A 19,477-nucleotide genomic window follows, 5' to 3' on the forward strand; every position below is an offset into this window, starting at 1 on the left:
GAGCCGTCCAAAGTCTGCCGTGTCCGGGCTGGGCGGCATGCCGGTGGCCCTGCTTGCTGCTGACTGTCCCTGACTCAGCCCGTGGATATTCGTTGGGGGGCAGCCATTCTCTTTGGAGGTTGATTCACGGCACACTCATCCTCTTGGGAAGGAGTAGATGGGCCGATGGCATTTTCCTCTAGGGCACAGAGTTCACATCGGTGTTGGGAGTCAGGAACCCTGTGCTTTCCTAGGGCTCTGTCCTGGTTTCACTGTGTGACCCTGGGCAAGCGCCTTCCCCTCTGAGTGGCCAGACTGAAGGATCTGAATTTCCCAGCCATTCTTGGTGGCCAGAGGAGGCCTGGGCACAGTGAGCAGTGGAGAGGGCCGTGGGCAGGGCTGTGAGTGTAGATTCCCCGGCTGGCTCCACTGCCAGCTGCCATGGCATTTATGGTGCTGAGGCCAGACTTGACCCTTCCCCATCTAGGGGTCCTTTCTGGCCTGTTTCTCTATAACCATAGGGCTCCCCCATCTCCAGCATGTGTGGGGTTCTTTGTCTAATACATGCTGCCCTTCTAGACCAGGGTGGGCAAACTGTTTCTGTAAAGGGCCAGATAGTAAACATTTTCAACTTTGTGGGTCATATGGTCTTTGGGACAGTTACTCAAATCTGCCATTGTAGCATGAAAGCAACCACGACCATTTGTTAAGTGCACGGCGTGGCTCTGTTCCAATAAAACTTTATTTACAAAACTGCATGGCGGGGCAGTTCTACCAGCCCCTATTTATGAAGTATAGTTGACTTACAGTGTTTTGTTAGTTTCTTGTGTACAGCAAAGTGATGTATATGTGTGTGTGTGTATACATCTTTTCCATTATAGGTTATTACAACCTATGGAATATAGATCCTTGTGCTATGCAGTAGGTCCTTGTTGATTATCTGTTTTATATATAGTAGTATGTATACGTTAATCCCAAACTCCTAATTTATCCCTCCCCCGCTTTCCCCTTTGATAATCGTAAGTTTGTTTTCTATGTCTGAGAGTCTGTTTCTGTTTTGTAAATAAGTTCATTTGTATCATGTTTTTAGATTTGACATATAAGAGGTATCATATGATATTTGTCTTTCTCTGTCTGACTTACTTCACTTAGTATGATAACCTCTAGGTCCATCCATGTTGCTCTAAATGGCAAGATTTCATTCTTTTTTATGGCTGAGTAATATTCCATTATTTATAGGTACCACACCTTCTTTACGCATTCATCTGTTGATGGACACTTAGGTTGCTTCCATGTCTTGGCTATTGTAAATAGTGCTGCTATGAACATTGGGGTTCATGTAACTTTTTGAATTAGAATTTTCATATTTTCTGGATATATGCCCAGGAGTGGGATTGCTGGCTCATATTGTAACTCTGTTTTTAGTTTTTTAAGGAAGCCTCATACTGTTTTCCATAGTGGCTACACAAATTTACATTCCCACCGACAGTGTAGGAGGGTTCCCTTTTTTCCACTCCCTCTCCAGCATTTATTATTTGTAGACTTTTTGATGACAGCCATTCTGACTGCTGTGAGGTGATACCTCATTGTGGTTTTGATTTGCATTTCTCTAATAGCGGTGTGGAGCATCTTTTCATGTGCTTGTTGGCCATCTGTATGGCTTCTTTGGAGAAACGTTTGTTTAGGTTTTCTGCCCGCTTTTGATTGGGTTGTTTGTTTTCTTGATACTGAGCTGTATGAGCTGTTCATATATTTTGGAAATTAAGCCCTTGTCAGTCACATCATTTGCAGATATTTTCTCCCAGTCTATAGGTTGTCTTTTTATTTGGTTTATGGTTTCCTTTGCTGTGCAAAAGCTTATAAGTTTGATTAGGTCCCGTTTGTTTATTTTTGCTTTTATTGCTTTTGCCTTGGGAGACTGACCTAAGAAAACATTGCTGTGATTAATGTCAGAGAATGTTTTGCCTATGTTCTCTTCTAGGAGTTTTATGGTATCATGTCTTATATTTAAGTCTTTAAACCATTTTGAGTTTGTTTTTCTGTATGGTGTGAGGGAGTGTTCTAACTTCACTGATTTACATGTGGCCAGCCCCTGTTTTAGACCACAAGCTCCATGAGGGTGTGGACCATGTCTGTCTTTGCCCCCGACCATGTCCCAGAGCCCAGCCTTGTGCTTGGGAGCATAATTCCTCTCACCGGTACACTGATCTTTCTTTAGCTGACCCTGCTTAGCTTCCAAGAAACTGACGTGGTGAGATTTTGAAGCACTGGAAAGGAATTTTTCTCCTCACTGAAAACTCTGGAAATACCTAATCCATCTCCCTGTCGTTGTGTGTGAAATTCCACCACTAGAGCCATTCCTTTCTTTCTTTTTTTTTTTTTTTTGTGGTACGTGGGCCTCTCACTGTTGTGGCCTCTCCCGTTGCGGAGCATAGGCTCCGGACGCGCAGGCTCAGCGGCCATGGCTCAGGGGCCCAGCTGCTCCGCAGCATGTGGGATCCTCCCAGACCAGGGCACGAACCTGTGTCCCCTGCATCGGCAGGCGGACTCTCAACCACTGCGCCACCAGGGAAGCCCCTAGAGCCATTCCTTTCAATTAGAGTGGATGGTTTTGACCTCAGCGACCTTTTGACACAGGAAGATAGTTCATTAGTCCCTCAGATTAGCTCCAAGCTCTAGGAAGGTGAACCACTGCGCCCAGGGAAGCCCCTAGAGCCATTCCTTTCAATTAGAGTGGATGGTTTTGACCTCAGCGACCTTTTGACACAGGAAGATAGTTCATTAGTCCCTCAGATTAGCTCCAAGCTCTAGGAAGGTGACTGAGGATGGACACGTTTTAAATGGGATGAAATGAGGGTTTAGAGTCATAGGCACCGCCCTGGAGGGCAGGCTTGGGTCAAGTGCCTTGTTATGGGTGTCCTAGAATCTGGAGCTCATAACGCCCTAGATGCTAGGACAAAACACCCTGAGAGACAGGGCTTTCTGAGGAGGTTCAAAGGCCTCGACTAGAGGTGGCAAACCATGGCCTGCATCATGAGCTTTGTCACCGGCACAGTTCTGTAGAAGTCTGCTCAGGTCTTCCAAACCTCTCAAATGCGCAAAGTTAATGGCAGCCTTGGCTGGTCCTGCCCTGAGCCCTGAGCCCCCACACTAGGGTGCCCTCCTTAGCTTGTTCACGGGGTGGCCCTTCTGCCAGTGATACTCACTCCATAGGCCAAAGTCTGCGAGAAAGATGAACCATTGTGCTCACCATTACTTCCACCACCACCACCTCCGTGATCATCATCGTCATCACCACCACCACCGCTGTTACCACCACCACCTTCTCCTTGGCTATCACCATAGTCACCGCCACCATGACATCTGCCACCTCCACCATCTCTCCCACTATTACCATCACCCTTGCAACGATCATCCCCATCCCTGCAACCACCACAGCACCTGTCACTGTCTTTATCATCACCACCACCACGGCGCGCCTCTCCTGCTCTGGGGCCTGAGCCTTACCTTGCCCACGTAGTGGGGCAGTGAGCCGTTTTTCTCTTCATCGATGTGCATCTGGTTCCAGATCCAGTCTCTCTTCTGGCGCCGGTGAATGGGCAGCGAGCTGGGGGTGTTGGGTCGGTCAGGGTTGACGGCCGCTGCAGCTGCTGCCAGCAGGCCCAGGCAGGTGCCCCCTGCAGCCAGCAGCATCACGAACACCTGCATCTTCCCGGGAGGGACGGCTCTGAGGGACGAGGAGAGAGACTATCAGGGAATGTGGGGTGCGAGCATCTCCCGGGGAGCACTGAACTGTTTAACCCTTCATCCTTCACTCTCTGCTCAGACTAGCAGAACCACACCCTCTTCCTGCCCCCGTGGAGCTCCTAGTCTGGGAGGGGAAGCCAGACACAGAAACAATTCCTACTTAAGGGTCACATGTGCTATTGGGCAAGCAAGCATGGGCGACAGGGGAGGCTAGAGAAGAGCTGTAGGGAAGGTTTCCTGGAGGAGAGAGCAATGCTTATGTGGATGGTAGCTCCCAAAGGCTTGTGCGGTGGACACCCAGCTTGGATTTTACAAATGGGGAAACTGAGGCACAGAGAAGTTAAGTTCACAGTGGAGTAAATGGTGGGGCTGAGAATAAAGCCCAGGTGTCTGACCTCAACAGCTGACATTTATCAATAAGTGTCATCAATAAGTATAATAAGTACCAAAAAATAAATATCAATAACTATTGAATGCCTGACACTCTTCCAAGCACTTTATATGTGTTATCGCACTTAATCCTCCCAGTACGCCTCAAGGTGGGTGTAATTGTAGCCCTCACTTTATAGATGAGTGGAGGAAGAGAGAGGTTTAGTCACGTTTCTGAGATCACCCAGACGGGAAGCCTCAGAGTCAAACTCAAACCAAGTTGGCCTGGCCCCAAAGTTCATGCTTCTTCCTACTGCCATCTCTTGACCTAGCAGCTGCTGTGTGGTGGGATTTAAAGACGCCTCTGAACAAACATGACCCCCGGCTAGTCCGAGAGCCCCTGTGGCAGTGTTGCTTTGATGTTGTCTTTAGAAGGCTCTTAAGAAACCCAGGTGTCGTGACCTAAAGGGCCAGGCCCTCACCAGACGCAGAGCTCACAGTTGGTGATTAGCTTAGGAGCTGTCACGAGAACAGGGGTGGGATGGGGTGGTGGGTAGAGAGGCTGGGCTCGCAGGACCAGCTTCGTAGTTTGTGGGGCGTAGTATAGAATGGAAACATGGGGTCCTTTTCTCAAAAGTTACTAAGAATTTCAGGACAGAGACGGAAGAACATGAAACCCAGCATGGGGTCCTTTTAAGCACAAGACCCCATGTGACTGCCCCCATGAAGGCAGCCCTTGGGACATGGGATCAACCTGGATGGGGATCTGGGGTCACCCAGAGATCAGGGCCCGGCTTCATCCTGAATTCCAGAAGGAAGAGGGCTTGTCTCACTGCCCCAGGGTGGGTAGAGGCTGTGACCTCGGCTGTCACTATGCCCTCTCAGCCCTTGACCCCATCAGTCTACCCTTGCTGGTCCCTGTGTCACTGACCTGTGGCTCCTGGGATGGTTCAGAGGGAGAAGGCTGGTGGGTGGGAGTGGGAATCAGAATCGGGGCTCCTGCCTGGAGAGAGGCAAGGACCCACTGGGTGCTGGATGGGAGGCCACCTCCCTGGCCGTCCCCTGCCCTGGCCACAGGGAGAAGCTGGTTTCTGCACAGCACAGGAGGTTTCTAAACTCTAGTAACATTTCCTCTGAGACACTGGCGCCAGGCTGTCCTCAGTGAGGGCCGAGGGTGTGTGTGCAGACTGGCCTCTGGGCCTGCTGAGCTTAGCATCCAGCATCCCTGTGGCCCCTTGCTGCTGGCCCAGGCAGAAGTGGGCTCGCAGGGTTTGGCTGGGACAGAGCATTCCAGCAGGGCCTGGAATGCAGGTGCCATGTGCCTGGGAAGGCTTCCGGTCCCAGTTCCCTCAGTCCTCAATGAGGTGGTCAGACTGGAGGAGACCTGGTGCGCTTTGAGGTGGGCTGTGAAAAGGGCAGCTGCTCTGGGCAGGAGGAAGGCAGTGGACAAAGGCTCAGGGAGCTGAGAGTTCTGCCAGGAAGCTGGTCCTGACTCAGGGGAGGTGGCAGCTGTGACCCCTGGCCAGCCTCGCTGGGCTCAGGCCCGGTGGGTCATTTCCTTCTTTGCCTCGAAAGGAACTGCATGTCTTGCTCCCTTCTTCCTCCCTCAAGTGAGAAGTGACTCAAAAAATGAAAAAGTAAAACAAATAGAAGTGAAACTGAGAAATGGGGAGAGAGAAGTTCTCAGGTCCCTGGGCAGGACAAGATAGGAGGCCACGCCCTGAGCGGATGCGTATTGAGCATCTACTGTGTGCTAGGCTTTGGGGTGCAGCGGTGAGCGGGACAGACAGGACCTGTCCCCGGGGAGTGCACGCTGTCGTGGGAACCCCAGGAAAATAAGTACATGGGGAAAAACATCAGCTGCTGATCAGAGGCTCTCAGGGAATTACACTGGGGGACACAGCAGAGGGCGAGGGGCAGCTGGCTGAGACTTCAAGGCCAGGGGAGGCCTTTCAGAGAGATGATACTCGTGCCAACCTCGGAGTGTCAGCCCTAGGAATGCCAGGGGAAGGGAGGGAATTCCAGGCAGAAGGATCGGCAAGTGCAAAGTCCCTGAGGTAGAAAAATGGTTCGTTTGTTTGAAGAACCAAAAGAAGGCCCTTGGGTCAGATGAACAATGGGGGCTCCAGAAGAGGTGACCAGGTCGGGGTGGTAGGCTGAATGAGAGCCCCCCAAAGATGTCCACGTCTTCATCCCTGGAACCTGTGAATATTACCTTCCATGGCAAAGGACTTTCAGCAGATAGGATTAAGTTAAGGATCTTGAAATAGGGAGGTTATCCTGGACTATGTGGATAGACCCAGTACTTTTAAGACCCAGCGTCCTTAAAAGATGAAGGCAGGAGGGTCAGAATCAGGAGAAAAGAGACGTGATGATGGAAACAGAGGTTGGGGTGCTGCGGGGCCCCAGGCCAAGGAATGGGGGCGGCCTCTGGAAGTCAAAAAAGGCACGGAAATAGATTCTCCCCTAGAGGCTCTAGAAGGAAACAGTCCTGATTCTCACCCACCGAAACCCATTTCGGATTTCAGACCTTCAGAACTATAATAAATAAATAAATTGGTGTTGGTTCAAGCCAGCCACCTTTGGGGTGGTTTGTTACAGCAGCTGGAAGAAACTAATGCAGTTGGGTTGTACAGGGCGGCCTAGAGAGAGCTTTTTCCCATGCACGAGGGAAGGTGACATGATCTGATTTGAAGAGACCCCTGGCTGAGGTGAGGAGACGGGCTGGGAGAGGGGAGACCAGCAGGGGAGGTCACTGTCATCCAGGCGAGAGTTGATGGTGGCCCAGACCAGGTGTAGAGGTGCGTGGCCATGGGATGTGTTTTCGAGGTGGAGTTAATAGGACTTGCTGTGAATGGAATGTAGCGGGTGAGGGATGGAGAGGAATCTAGGATGGCTCTCGAGTCTCTGGCCTGAGCAGTTGCGGGGGGCAGGGCTTTGCTGAGATTCGGAAGACGGGTAGTGGTACCAAAAGGTCTGTGTGGGCTGTGTCAGGTTGGAGTTGCTATGAAACATCTCTGTGGCCATGGCCAGCAGCCGCCGGAGACCTGGCCTGGAGTGCGGAAGAAGGTGGGGCTGGAGCAGCTTACAGACGGTCCCTTCACGTGGCTGGTGCTCAAACTGTGAGGCTGGAACATGAAGGAGGGCAGGTAGCGAGGGAGGAGAAATGGCCCAGGACAGCCCCATAGGTCTTTCCTCTTCCTCTGTCTTGTGAATTTGTCATCCCGGATTGAGCCCAAATGTCCTCCTCTGGGGAGCCGTCCCTGGTTCTCGCCTTGCATCTCATGCATCCCTGGGCATCTTCCCCTGAAGCACTGCCTGTGGCTGGTCCCAGGGTTGACACCCAGGTCCCATTGCTGGGCTCAAATCACAGCTTCCTTCCCTTCCTGGAGAACGGCTTTCTACCTGCCCTGTCTACATCTTCCCTTTTCCCCAAGGCCCAGCCACACCTGACACATGGCTGTCTCCTCTTTGGGTTCACACAGAGCAGGGTGACAGCTGTGATTGCCAGGTCTGTGGTTTAGAGAATGTCAGTTGTGCTGCCTTGCCGCTCTGTGACCGTGCGTGAGACTCTTTACCTCTCTGAGCCTCAGTCTCATCATCTGTACAATGGGAACACTAGTGTCTACCGCTCAGGGTTGTTTTCAGGCCTGAATTAAAAAGAAACATTTGTAACATGGCCAAAAAAGTCGCTAAGAATAAAACCAAGCATGTATGAATCCTCGCTGACACTCTGTTTTGCTCTACTGAGTAGTTAGCTTACCATTCTTGTTCCTGAACACCCAACCATTTGGTTGGGGGATTTGCAGGTCCCCACCCTGCTGAATCTACTCCCCCACCCCTCCCCTGACCTCTGCTCTGTGTCAAGGGGACTGACCCTTGGCCTACAGGCGTGAGGTTCTGGTGTTTGGCCAGTGGGGGCTCTAGCAGGCGTCTGAGGATGGGAGGAGAAAAGTTGGGGTACTTCCTCCCTGCTGCTGGCTGCTCTGGTTCATTTGTACCTGCTGTGGCTGCGCCTCTCCATCCCGGTAGCTTCTCTGGCTCCCATCCGTCCCTCACTGGGTTCGGGAAACACCCTTCCCTCCGCTTTGTCCCTTTGGTCCTGCGGTGGTCTGCTGCTGGTCTCTGCAGGACTCAACATCCCGTTTGTTCCCTTGACTGAGCTCACAGCTCTGTAAGTGTTTCCTTCGTAAAGTCTCTTCTTTGAAACACACCTCCTCAGTGGCACACTGAAACCTTATCTCACTTAAACCTTGCAAACTGCCAGGTAGTTGTCAGTGATCCCATTTTGCAGATGAGGCTCAGAGAGGTGGAGTGAGCCCTCTTGGGTCACACAGCGGCAAGTGGTTGAGCCAGGATTTGAACTTAGGCTGCCTTTCACCCCGAATAGTGCCTTTCCATCATGCCACTCTCTCTCTATTTCTGCGGTGACATTAACATGTAATAATAATAATAATGGTAGTAATAATAGTAATAATAAGCAGCTGTTCTCTGTGTTTGGCTCGCATAGATGAAATCTCATTTAGTTTTCAGACTGTCCTCAGGATGTAGCAATTATCATCCCCATTTCACAGAGGAAGAATCTGAGGCTCAGACACAAACACCTCGTAAGTGGTAGATCTGGAACCCTCACCCGGATTTATCTTTTTCTAAATCCCGGGCTCCTTCTACACCCAATCTCAGAGGGTCCTGAGGGACTTTTCCATCTGAAAAGCCATGTTTATTTGTGTCTTTTGCCTTTTGTGTTAGAAATTGGTCCATGTAAATGCGGGCCGAGAGGAAGGGTTTTGTCGAAAAATCGTTCCTCCTCCTCCTGCTGTTGAAGAGGAAGTTAGCCGGCAGGATTTGCTGGACCCGCAGCTGGAAACAGAATTTCCCTTGGCCACACCTCTGGAGGTGTGGTCAGAGCACAGCTGGGGTCAGGTTTATTTTAGCCCTTTACTTTCCTATAAGTAGGAGTCACGTCTCTTGGTTGCTCTCACCAAGTTTTTGGAGAGATCAGGCCGCTGCTGGTTGGGTTTGCGGTACCACAGATGTGTAGTGGGCCTGAGGATCTTGGAATTGATTTCTGTGCTCAGAAATGCCCAGCTGAGTAGCCCCGGGGCCTTTCCTGACAACAGACATGGGGGAGAGGGGATTCGCTCGGCAGCTCAGACGTGCCTGCTGGGCACCCAGAGGCCAGGTGCTGGCCCGTGTCCCTGTTACCCAGGATCTGTGATGATGCTCGGTCCCTGGAGCTGTGTTAGAGGCTTTTGGGGGCAGCTCCAAATGGACTGATGGATGAGGGTGGGCCCTCTGTGCCCTCGATCAGTCTGGGAAGGTCCAGGGGGCCCAAAATGAGAGGACAGAGTGTGTGGCCCAGGCCCCTGGTAATGGGCATGGAGCCCAGGAGAAGGGGCAGAGGAACCTCAGAGCATCTGGGGGATGGCTGGGCTCAGTCATGCCCGGATCAGAGGGCAAGGCCTTGGAGAACTCCTGGGTTTGGGTCTGTGTCCATAGTGGGTGGGACCACTGAGCTCAGAACCTAGATGCCTGGGTTGGGCCTGAGGACTGGCTCTGAAGGCTGAGCCAAGTTGGCGGGGGCTGGAGAGGTTGTGTGCCTCTGCTCCTCTCCAGTTCCCTGTCTGGGTCTCAAGGATGCGGTCCAGTGGTAGGGACTCCGCGCTTCCACTGCAGGGGGCGCCGGTTCAGTCCCTGGTTGGGGGAACTAGGATCCCACAAGCTGCGCAGTGCAGCCAAAATAAATAAATAAATTTAAAAATTTAAAAGAAAAGGGGGGGTTGTTGCTTGGTGAGCCTCAAAGAGGAGCCCCAGCCTGTGGGATGGTAACACCCACCAGGCCTGGTCACAGCTTCTGGCCTTTGCACTTGCCGTTCTCTCACCTCTGCCTGGACTTAGGTCACATGTCACCACTTCTCTGAAGCCCTCTCTAGAGCCTGGAGGTTATACAGTCATTCAGCAAACATTTATTCAGCACCTACTATGTGCCAGGTACTGAACTACAAGTGGGGAGCCTACACAGGCTGCACCCTTGTGTAGAGACATTAACCACTTGATAAAAAACACAGTTTCAAACTGTGGTGCTTTGATGGAGGCGTAGAGGAAGATGTGAGAGGGCAGAGAGGGGAGGGCCCTGATTTCTCGGAGGGTCTCAGCCCAGCAGTGAATCCTGCCTCTCTCTGATCTGCTGTGAGACAGTAGGCAAAACTCCCTTTGGTCTGTTTCTCAGGACCCCCTCTGTCACTGGCGTTTGGCCTTTTCAAAGGGGCTGTGAGGTCCGCTCAGCTCTGTGCTCTTTAAAAGAAGGAGCCAGGGGGACCCAGAGGGAGATGGAAGTGGGGGGCGGGTTGGGGCTCCTCCTTTTGTAGTTAAATGGACCCTCGGAAGCCTGGACCCGCTGGGAGCCGCTCAGCGGGCAGCCTGGCCAACGCCCCCGGCCGGGATGGTTCTGCCCTGACCCTGTTCAAGCCTTAGGTTTCAGGGGCTAAGTCTGGGCGTTTATTGAGCAGACTGGAGGGCCCTTGGGGGTGGGGTAGAGGAAGACTCCAGGTCAGGGATACACACATGACATCCTCAGGCCACATGGACACACAAACGTGCTGCCTACACAAGCACACACCCCTGTCCCCCGAAGAGTTTCCTCTCTGCGGGGCTGGCCCCTCTCCCGCCCAGCACGCCCGCCAGCAGCTAGGACAAGACCTGGCAGCAGAGCCCAGCCCCAGGCAAAGCCGTGGAGGGTGGACTGGACGCTCAGTCCCAGCCCAGCCTCCTACAGTCTCTGGGCTGCAGCCCAGAGGCCCTGGGTCAGGGATGAGGGGCCAGGAGGTGGGAGGAGAGGCCCAGAACCTGCAGGGGTGGGGGTGAGGGCGCTAGAGCCCCTGCCCCCTGTGTGGCCCTGGGCGGCTCTCCCACCGCCCTCCCACTCCACACCTCGAGCCTCAGTCTGGGGTCGAGGTTGGAGCCAGTGACCCCCAAACTCGTTCAGGGATCACCGGCACTGGGAGGATGCAGGGTGAGTCCCCAGGAGGCGTGGGGCCGGGCAGCTATGAGCTGGCCCCTTGGGGCTTTATCCTGGTTTGGGGCTCAGTTCAGCCCTGTGACCTGCTCTTGCGGGTCCCAGACCCGATCCTCTCCCCTCGGGTTCTGCCAACAGCCCCCCTCCCTCGGCTCCCCTTAGAGCTGCCCACGCTGCTCCCCTGCTGACCGCTCCTCCCTGGCTCCCCACACCCTGCAGGATGAAGCCTAGCTCCTGAGCCAGCATTCAGGACCCAGCGCGGAGTGTCCCTGCGCGCCCCTCTGGCTCTCCTCTCCCTCACCTCCCTGCCCCACCCAGCCTGCAGGAGAACTGGACGTTTATGGAATACACAGGCTGTTCCCTCTGCCCGAATGCCCTTCCTTGCTGTGGCCCCTGGGTGAATGCTCTGCTTCTTTTCAAGCCCCAGTCCATACCCCCCACAAGGTCTTCTGATTGGCTCCCGCTCCAGCGCAGCCTCTGCCTGCTGGCGCGAGTGTCTCTGACCAGGCATCCACTTCATCCCGGCAACCAGCGGCGTGAACTCAAGGCCCAGAGGACCTTGAGGTGTCAGTGTCCCTACTGCTGTCTGTCAGCCTGCCTCGGTCTCCAGCGCTGATCTTGCACTCCTTCCCTCCTTCCTCAGAGGACTTAAAACAAATCTGCACAAATCTGCCTACAACACCTTGGGTGGTCAGAGCACATACAGTGGTTGATATAACTCAGAGAAGCTCCTCCTGTCACCATACAGCATCTCTAATGGCCCATCACTTTGTCAGGCACACCACCATTAGGACTTTGATCCTTTGAGGACAGTCAGATTATCCTTCTTATGGGTCCCTGATGAACGTACACCCGTGTGCAGGGGGCTTCCGAAGGTAGGGCTGGCAAAACAGAGATCATGGGTTGCCATTCACATACTCACGGCAGGCATCGCTAATCAATTACAGTGTTCGTTTCCCACCGAACTTGAACTCAGCCCCTGAATCCTCAATACAGTCTTTGAGCTAGATACAACCAATTCACCAGACCTAGTGTATGATTCGAAACAAATTTGTCCTGGGGTCTCTGGGTCATTCCCTTATCTCCTAGTGGGGCAGCTCAAAGTTGAAGGAGAGAAAACCCACCCTTGGGAGAGCCTTTTCCAGCCTCCTCTGGGCTTTCTGACTTTGCCTGGGGTTCTGAGGCAGTCATTGGCGGCAACATGTCTCACACACTTGCCTGTTTGCTCATGAGCTTTGTGGCCTTAGGCCCATTCCTTGCCCTCTCTGAGCTCTAGCTTCCTCATCTCTAAGGGAGGATTGAATGAGATCATGGGTACAAAGCCCAGCACACAGTAGATGCTTAGTAAATGTGTGGGTGTCTCAACCCTCACCTACCCACTCAGCCTGGCCTGGCAGCTGTGGGCTTGACTGGCCGACTCACACCTAACCTCATTTCCTGGTTCTGCCCTGGGCCCACCTCCTGCTCCTGTCTGTTCTCCTCTAGAAGGAAATCTCATTCACTGCCTTCCTGGCCCAGCCCCATGGGCCCTTCTTCCCCCTCCTCCCAGTGTCTGCACCTGCCAGAATCTGATCGTTATGCTGTGGCAGACAATCTGGAGGTCCCTGAATGAGTTTAGAGACTATGTGGTCCATTCCTTGCCCTAGAGAATTTAGAAGACTGAAGCTCAGAGAGCAGACCCAAGACCTCCCAGCATCCTCTGGGGCTCCTGCTCTTCCTCCAGGGAGTCTTCTGTGATTTCTCCACCCAACATCAGCTTGGATCTGGGTTACGATGGGCTTGTCAGTATCTCTCCAGCCAGAAGCCAAGATACTGAGGGCAGCAGTTGTCTCCTAGAACATTCCTCCCCCAGGATCATTGGGCTCCTGGCTCATCCTGGTGCCTGCTTCTGTGGCTTGAACTGTCAGGTTCAATCCTCCCCGGCTTCTCCCCTCTCCAGGCTTCCCTATGGAGTGTGACAGGGCAGTGGGGTCAGAAGGGGCTGGCCTCATTCATATCCTGCTTTTACCTCATAGTAACTGTGTGACCTTGGACTGGCTGCTCAGCTTCTCTCAGGCTCTGTGGTCCTGTCTGTCAAATGGGAATTCTTTTAGTAGCTTCAAGGATGCCGAGGGGGTGCAGAGAGGTGATGGAAGTAGTAAGGGATGGATCCCATGGGCAAGAGGCTCAAGATTTTTTTCCCTGAGCTAGTGGCCAGTGTGTCCACTGTGTATCCCCGAGGCAGCAGCAGAGCTGTGAGTCATCCAGCTCTGGGAGAAAATAAGCATGGCCCCTCCAGCTTCCTGCTCCCATGTCCGGCCCTTGTTCAGCAGCACAATCGCTCAGGTCTAGACTGCAGGGTGGGCAGCTTAACCCCTGCAAGGCCAGTGGGCCCCTCGCCTACCCCCTCACCACTGGAAGCCAGAATTAGCAGGGCTGCCTGGGGGCGCAGAAGCTCCTGGGCCCCTTGATCACCTGCTGCCCTCCAGGCTGGCACCCACACATGGCTGGACTCAGGCCAGATGGGAGGGTCCCGCTGTTCCCCATCACCTGAAGATGAACCAGAATTCTCGGTCCTGCTACTTACTCATGGCCTTCAGCATCACTGGCCCTCCTGCCACTCCCTGCTCTGAAAACCTTCTGGCTGCACTGGCCTCTCCAGGTCCAGTGCAGCCAGGTCCAGTGCAGGTCCATCCAGCTCATGCTGGATGCCGAATGAGCTGCCCAGGCTCCCTGCCTCCCCTGGAATGCCCTTCGTCTCCTGTCAGGATCCTGTCTGCCCACCACCCATGGCAGAAATGTCCATGGGGGTGGGGGTGAGGAACAAGCATAGTGCTTGGCGTGGAGTAGCTGCCCAGAGCGCTCGCTGGAGGGTGAGCTGACGCATCTCTCACCTGCTGGGGACTGACCGACCTCAGGGGTCAAAACCTTTGTGACACTCAAGCCATGGTCAGCTCTGGGTGGCAGGTAAATTCAACTGTGATTTCTTAAAGCTCCCCTCCTATGATCTGTTCCCGGTACCATGTGTGTATATCGCTTCCTTTAATTGCCTCATGAAAAGACCCTTTCTTCCAGTTTACAGATGAGGAGACTGGCACATGAGAAGCTGCATGGTTCTGGAAAGAGCCTGGGCTTTGGGGTATGAGTTCTTGCTCCAAATCTCAGTTGCCTCAACTGAGAAATGGAGAAAGGCTGTATCTAATTCATTGGCTTGCTGGTAATATAAAGTAATGAGCTCCAGTGCTTCAGAGCCTTCTGTAGACATCATTTCCAGCTCTCATGATGAACTGCAAAAAGAATCGCCAGCTCCATTGTTCACACAAGCAAACTGAGTTGTGGAGACACTGAGTAATTTTCCCAAAGTCACGCGGGAAGCGAGTGGTAGAGCTGGGATTTGTATCCAGGACGGCTCTCACCCTAGACCGCCTGCCTTCAAGTCTCTGGGGGGAACTTCTCTAAAATATGAGGGCTGCTGGGTCCCTTGGGCCCCAATCTACGGGTACCTCGCTTTTGGGGGAGGAAAACTACAGCTTCCGCAGCTCGTAACCGGCCCCTACGGTGTCTGCGGAAGGAGGGGAGGGGATTCCACAGGTAGGGCCTCAGGTGCCCAGAGTCAAGCCTCAGCTTACCTGTACTGAAAATGGGGGCAGTGGCTGACAGGGAGGGGCGAGGCTCCAAGCTCCCCTTCCAGGGCTCCTCTCCCAATCCCAGCACAGAGCCTTCGAGAGGAGGGGATGATGTCATCCATGGTAAATCCTCTCTCATGGGGGAAGGGGCACCACTTGGGTGCCAGTCCTCTGCCCCTGGCATGCTGGGCGACTCAGGCGGAATCCTGCCCTCTGAGCATCTGAGCCCAGCACCCACGGAAGCCAGTGGGCCCTTGAGTCTGGGAGTCTACCTGTGGGAGAGCCGAGCTTACCCCTTCCCCGAGAACATCCCTCTGTGTCTGCGGCACCACCCCTGGGCGCACCTTTCCCAGCTCTGTTGTGAGCCGGGAGACCCAGTGTACCCCAAGGAGTGGCGCTTCCCTGGGAGCCAATGATGACCATTCTACATATGGGGAAGTCAAGGACCCTCACTCACCTTGCCTGTGGGCTGAGAGGTGTGTCCGTTCCGTCTGGCTGTCCGGCCGGGGCTGAGCGTGCCGTGGAACTGTGCAGAGCTCGGCCAACAGCCTCTGGAGGGGAGCCCCACCCGGCAGTGAGGGAGGCCTGGCCGCCGCCCCTTCAGGTTTTCCAGCTGGCCCTGGCCCATGTGCACCCCCCCGCCCCACCCCACCACCAAGGATGGTTTCCTGTTATTGTTCGTTTGTGAGGGCCGGGCTGGCTGCAGAGAGGCAGGCCCCGTGGTGGGCGGCCTTCTCGGCCCAGCTGGGCTGTCCCCATGGAGGCCTAGCCCTGGACTTGGCCGGGACGCTTAACTCGGGCCCCAACCCCAGGCCTCAGCTCTGGGGCTTTGAGCCCAACACCTGCCGAGGGGCTTCATTCATCTTCCTTGTAACCCCGAGGGCAGGTGCCGTCACCCCCACTTTATAGCTCAGGACACTGAAACTCAGCAAGTTTAAGGTGCTTTTCTACTCAGCTGGGGCGTAGCACAGCCAGAAATCCAGCCTGGGTCACCCTGGGCCCAGAGCCAGATTTTCCCCGGGTGACTCCATGACATGCTGGGGGAGGGGCAGACTTTGCAGGGGCTGGGGAGGCCTCGGGACTCTGCGGTGGGGTGGGTAGGAGATGGGAACAGGCCACAGCTCCTGGGTCTGTGAACTGGATTGACTTCCGGTGGGCGTGGGCCTGGGTTCCAGCTGTAAGGTGCCAGCCTGGGTGTTGGGGGTTAGGGGTGCGCCGTCTGGGTTTAGGAATATCAGGCGGAACCAGGTGCCTGATGGGCCAGTCATGCACCTCCACCCCAGCCTCAGTTTCCTCTTCTGTAAAATGGGGATAATATAACCTCAGTCTCACATGGCTGTTGAGAGAAACAAGAGTCCAAGAGGGGCGTGGAAGATGGGGAAGCTGAAGGTGGGACAGGGACCGTTAGAAGCAAGAAGCTGCGGGCAGAAGGCGCTCAGATTCTGTGAATCATGAGAGTTACAAGAGGAGGTTTTACAAACCTCAGATACCGGGGCCCCACCCCAGTCCAACTGATTTGGAATCTCCCAGGGCAGGTAGTGGGAATCTTTGACTAGTTGCCCCTGTTTTTCCATGGATGGATGAATGGCTGGGAAGTCCCAAACTGGTTCTCTTATACAGCTGGGCAAACAGAGACCTGAGAGGGAGAGAGCCTTGCCCAGGGGCACTAAGTCAGTGCACACTGGTGTGGAGATGGGGAATGGAGTGGGAGGGTATTTTGGGGGGGAGGGGAAGATAAAGATTTCCCTGTTCCAGGCATGTTGAGTTTGAGATGGCTTTTAGACACCCAAGTGGCCATGTCAGATTGGTAGCTGGAGATAGAGGTAGATAGTCGGATATAGGTGGATACAGTTGGGGACAGGGGTGGATTTAGTGGAGACAGTTGGAGACAGTGGGAGACAGGGTGGATACAGTTGGAGACACTCAGTCTGGAGGTGAGTTTTGGAAGCCCTGAGCGTATGGCTGGCACCTGAGGCCTTGGCAGTGGACGAGCTTACAGGGAGGGAGGCCCCGGGCCTCTGAGATTTGTAGATTCCTTAGGAGAGAGCCCAGGGAGGAAGGAGGAAAGCCAGGGGTGTTGGCTGGGTCAGCCTGGGAAAGGTGAGCACTGAGACTTGACCACTGGATCTGGGAGTCAGAGGTCATCGATGGCCGTGACCAGAGCAGGTTAAAGGGAACAGAGTAGACATGAGGGACTGAGGCGGGCGGCGGCTGGTGCAGGGGGATCAGGAAGTAGAGGCGTGTGATCCCGGCTCCTTCCACCAGACTTGGAGTGAATGGAGCAGAGAGCTGGGCGGCTTTTAGCTTTTGTTTTAAAGCAGTGCTGGCATGTCTGTGTGCTGAGGGGACTCCAGCAGCAGGGAAGGCAGACGACGCTGGAGGGAGGATGGTCCTGAGGCGGGCCTCTGCGCGGGAAGCCGCACACCACTGGCTGTTTGTGGAATGAACAAACAAAAGCTCAGCACTTTTTTCTCCAACAGGATTAACTCTGCCTTCTCCTGCCCGGGGGTGGGGTGGCCACAGAGAAGCCAGGACCGGCTCAGGGCTCCGTCCCTCAGCCTGACTTCTCCTCACACCCGCCTGTGCCAACTGCCTGCCCTTGTGGTCTGTGTGCCCGTGAGGTTGGTCCAGGCCCGGGCATCACTTCCTGCTGGGTCTCAGACTCAGCCCTGGTGACAGACAGGGATGGGGTTTGTCCTGGCACCATCTGCCAGTTCCCTTTGTGATCTCAGTCTGGGAGGAAATTGACTCTGCCCTGAAACCCCGCTGTTCCTGTCATTAGTAAACAAGGGGCTGGTCATCCGGGCGTGTGCCCCGGGGGTGGGGATGGGGCCTCCACAGAGAGGTAGTCCAGGCCTCGTGCCCCTGAGGGTCCCCTCAGGGTCTCCTGCCCGATTTCTGCCACTGCCCAGCCCCGATTCCAACCCCTCTGGAGGCAGAGGAGGTGACGGGAGGACACAAGGCCAGGAAGGTACCATCAGGGGCAAAGGAGGCAGCCCGAGGGCCGGCAGGAAACGGGGTGGTCTGCGGGACCTGATTAGTAGCTGGAGGGGGAAGTGACAATGGAGGCGGTGTGGGTGGGCTGGGGAGTGTGATAACAAGGCCTCTGCCAGGACATAAGTTGACCAGGGAGGGGGTCCTATGACATCTTGCTTGGAGGGGTTCAGGCTTGGGGATGGACAGACCCGGTGCAGATCCTATGCCAGCTTATCACTGGCTGTGTGACCTGGAGCCTGCCGCTCTGAGCCCCTTTCCTCACCTGTGAAATGAGTTACCAGTTCAGACTTTGCAGGGCTGTCGGAGCAGCAGATGAGACAATGAAAATAAATGATTGTAACAGCACACATGCGTTGAACAGGTATTTCTCAAAGTGTGCTCCTCTGGCCACCTGTCTCAGAATCATCTGGGGAGCATGTGTTGAGAATGCAGATTCCTAGGCCCCAGCAGGGCGGCAGAGGCAGAATGGCTGGCAATGGAACCCTGAGACCTACACGTATGTACCTCCCAGGCCACGTGTTTGCACACTCACATCGGAGGACCCTGGCCTGGGAGCTCTCCCTCCATGGGACACCCCTTTCAATCCTCAGGACAACCCTGGGGGAGGGTTCTATTGTTATTCCCATTATACAGATGGAGAAACATAGCCTGGGAACTAAGTGCTCCCAAGATCACAGAGCTTGTCAGTGGTGGACTGGAAATTCCCAGCCAGGCCTCTGTGTCCAGAGGCCATCTCCTCACCCACCAAGCTTTCCTGCCTGGCTGAGTCTGGCGCACAGTAGGGGCTTATCAGCAAGTGATCCCGTTCCTTCTTCCCCACAGTGTGGGAGGCCCAAGGATGGCACAGGGAAGCCGGGCCACCGGGTCTTTGCCCACACTCTTCCGCTCACTGGGCTGCTTCCTCTGCCCCCCTCACCTGCCTGCAGAGCCCCCATCCCCTGCTGCCCCCGGAGCTTGTCTCCTCTGCCCTCTCCTCTGCCACTCCGCTCCCTCCTCTGGGCCCCTGAAGCCTTTTACACAGACCCCCTTCACGGCCCACCACCTCGCTCATCTGCTTCTCTCTCTTCCCTGCACCTGGATTGTGTCTCCTTTGCGTGTCTTTTCCTGGTGGGCGCACAGCACGGGGTGAGCGCTCCATAAACGTGGACTTGAAACTGTGGGCTCCTAGAAGGGCAGCCAGCCCTCCGTGGATCAGATCTGCAACTTCTGCAGGGAGTGTGTGGGTGTGTAGGGCTCTTCACCCCTGCACGGGGTGGCCCCGCACCTGTAGGCAAAGCCCTGGCAGAGGGCATGAGCACAGCACACAGTGTCACATAACACGTAGGGAGGGATAAAGTTAGGATGCTCCTGTGAAAGTGCCTGGGATATACTCCGTGGTTCTGTCCATAGCTTGATTTGGTGGCTGAAATATTTTTCATTTCCTTCCTCTTTTCTCCAGATAATTGCTCGAAACCTGCAGTTGATGAGAAGTGTGGGTACCTGAGGCTCAGACTTTCCCGGGGCTGGGGGGACAGAGGGGACAGTTGAGTGCCCTGGGCTCCCAGGCTGCCCACTGGGGGCGGGCGTGGGGTGGGCAGGAGAGGGCTGTGTTACCCGTGAGCCTGAGTGCAGGGCGCTGTGTGAGCAGCCTGCTGAGTTTTAGATGAAAGGAAAGCACTTTGGCCTTTGGTGCAGCAGAGATTTGGGGAAGGCCCCCTGGCTGTGGAGAGGGCAGTGAACACAACTTTCCGAGGAAACAGAAGGTTGGGGGGGGGGGGGCGGGGGG

The 19,477-nt window shown here is 54.7% G+C and overlaps 1 protein-coding gene across 1 annotated transcript in view; it reads right to left on the bottom strand.

Moving 5' to 3' along the window:
- CDH5 (cadherin 5) overlaps positions 1–15,234 on the bottom strand; it is a 36,189-nt gene extending 20,955 nt beyond the window's left edge. Inside the window, exons 1-2 of the mRNA XM_007457319.1 lie at positions 15,173–15,234; positions 3,487–3,706 (exon numbers count right to left, since the gene is read on the bottom strand). Of these exons, the coding sequence (XP_007457381.1) occupies positions 3,487–3,687 (201 nt within the window). The 5' untranslated portion in view covers positions 3,688–3,706; positions 15,173–15,234. The remainder of the gene's footprint in view (positions 1–3,486; positions 3,707–15,172) is intronic.
- Between the last annotated feature and the right edge of the window lie 4,243 nt (positions 15,235–19,477).

This window comes from Lipotes vexillifer, unplaced genomic scaffold (assembly GCF_000442215.2).
Source record: "Lipotes vexillifer unplaced genomic scaffold, Lipotes_vexillifer_v1.1 scaffold504, whole genome shotgun sequence".
NCBI classification, from domain to species: domain Eukaryota; kingdom Metazoa; phylum Chordata; class Mammalia; order Artiodactyla; family Lipotidae; genus Lipotes; species Lipotes vexillifer.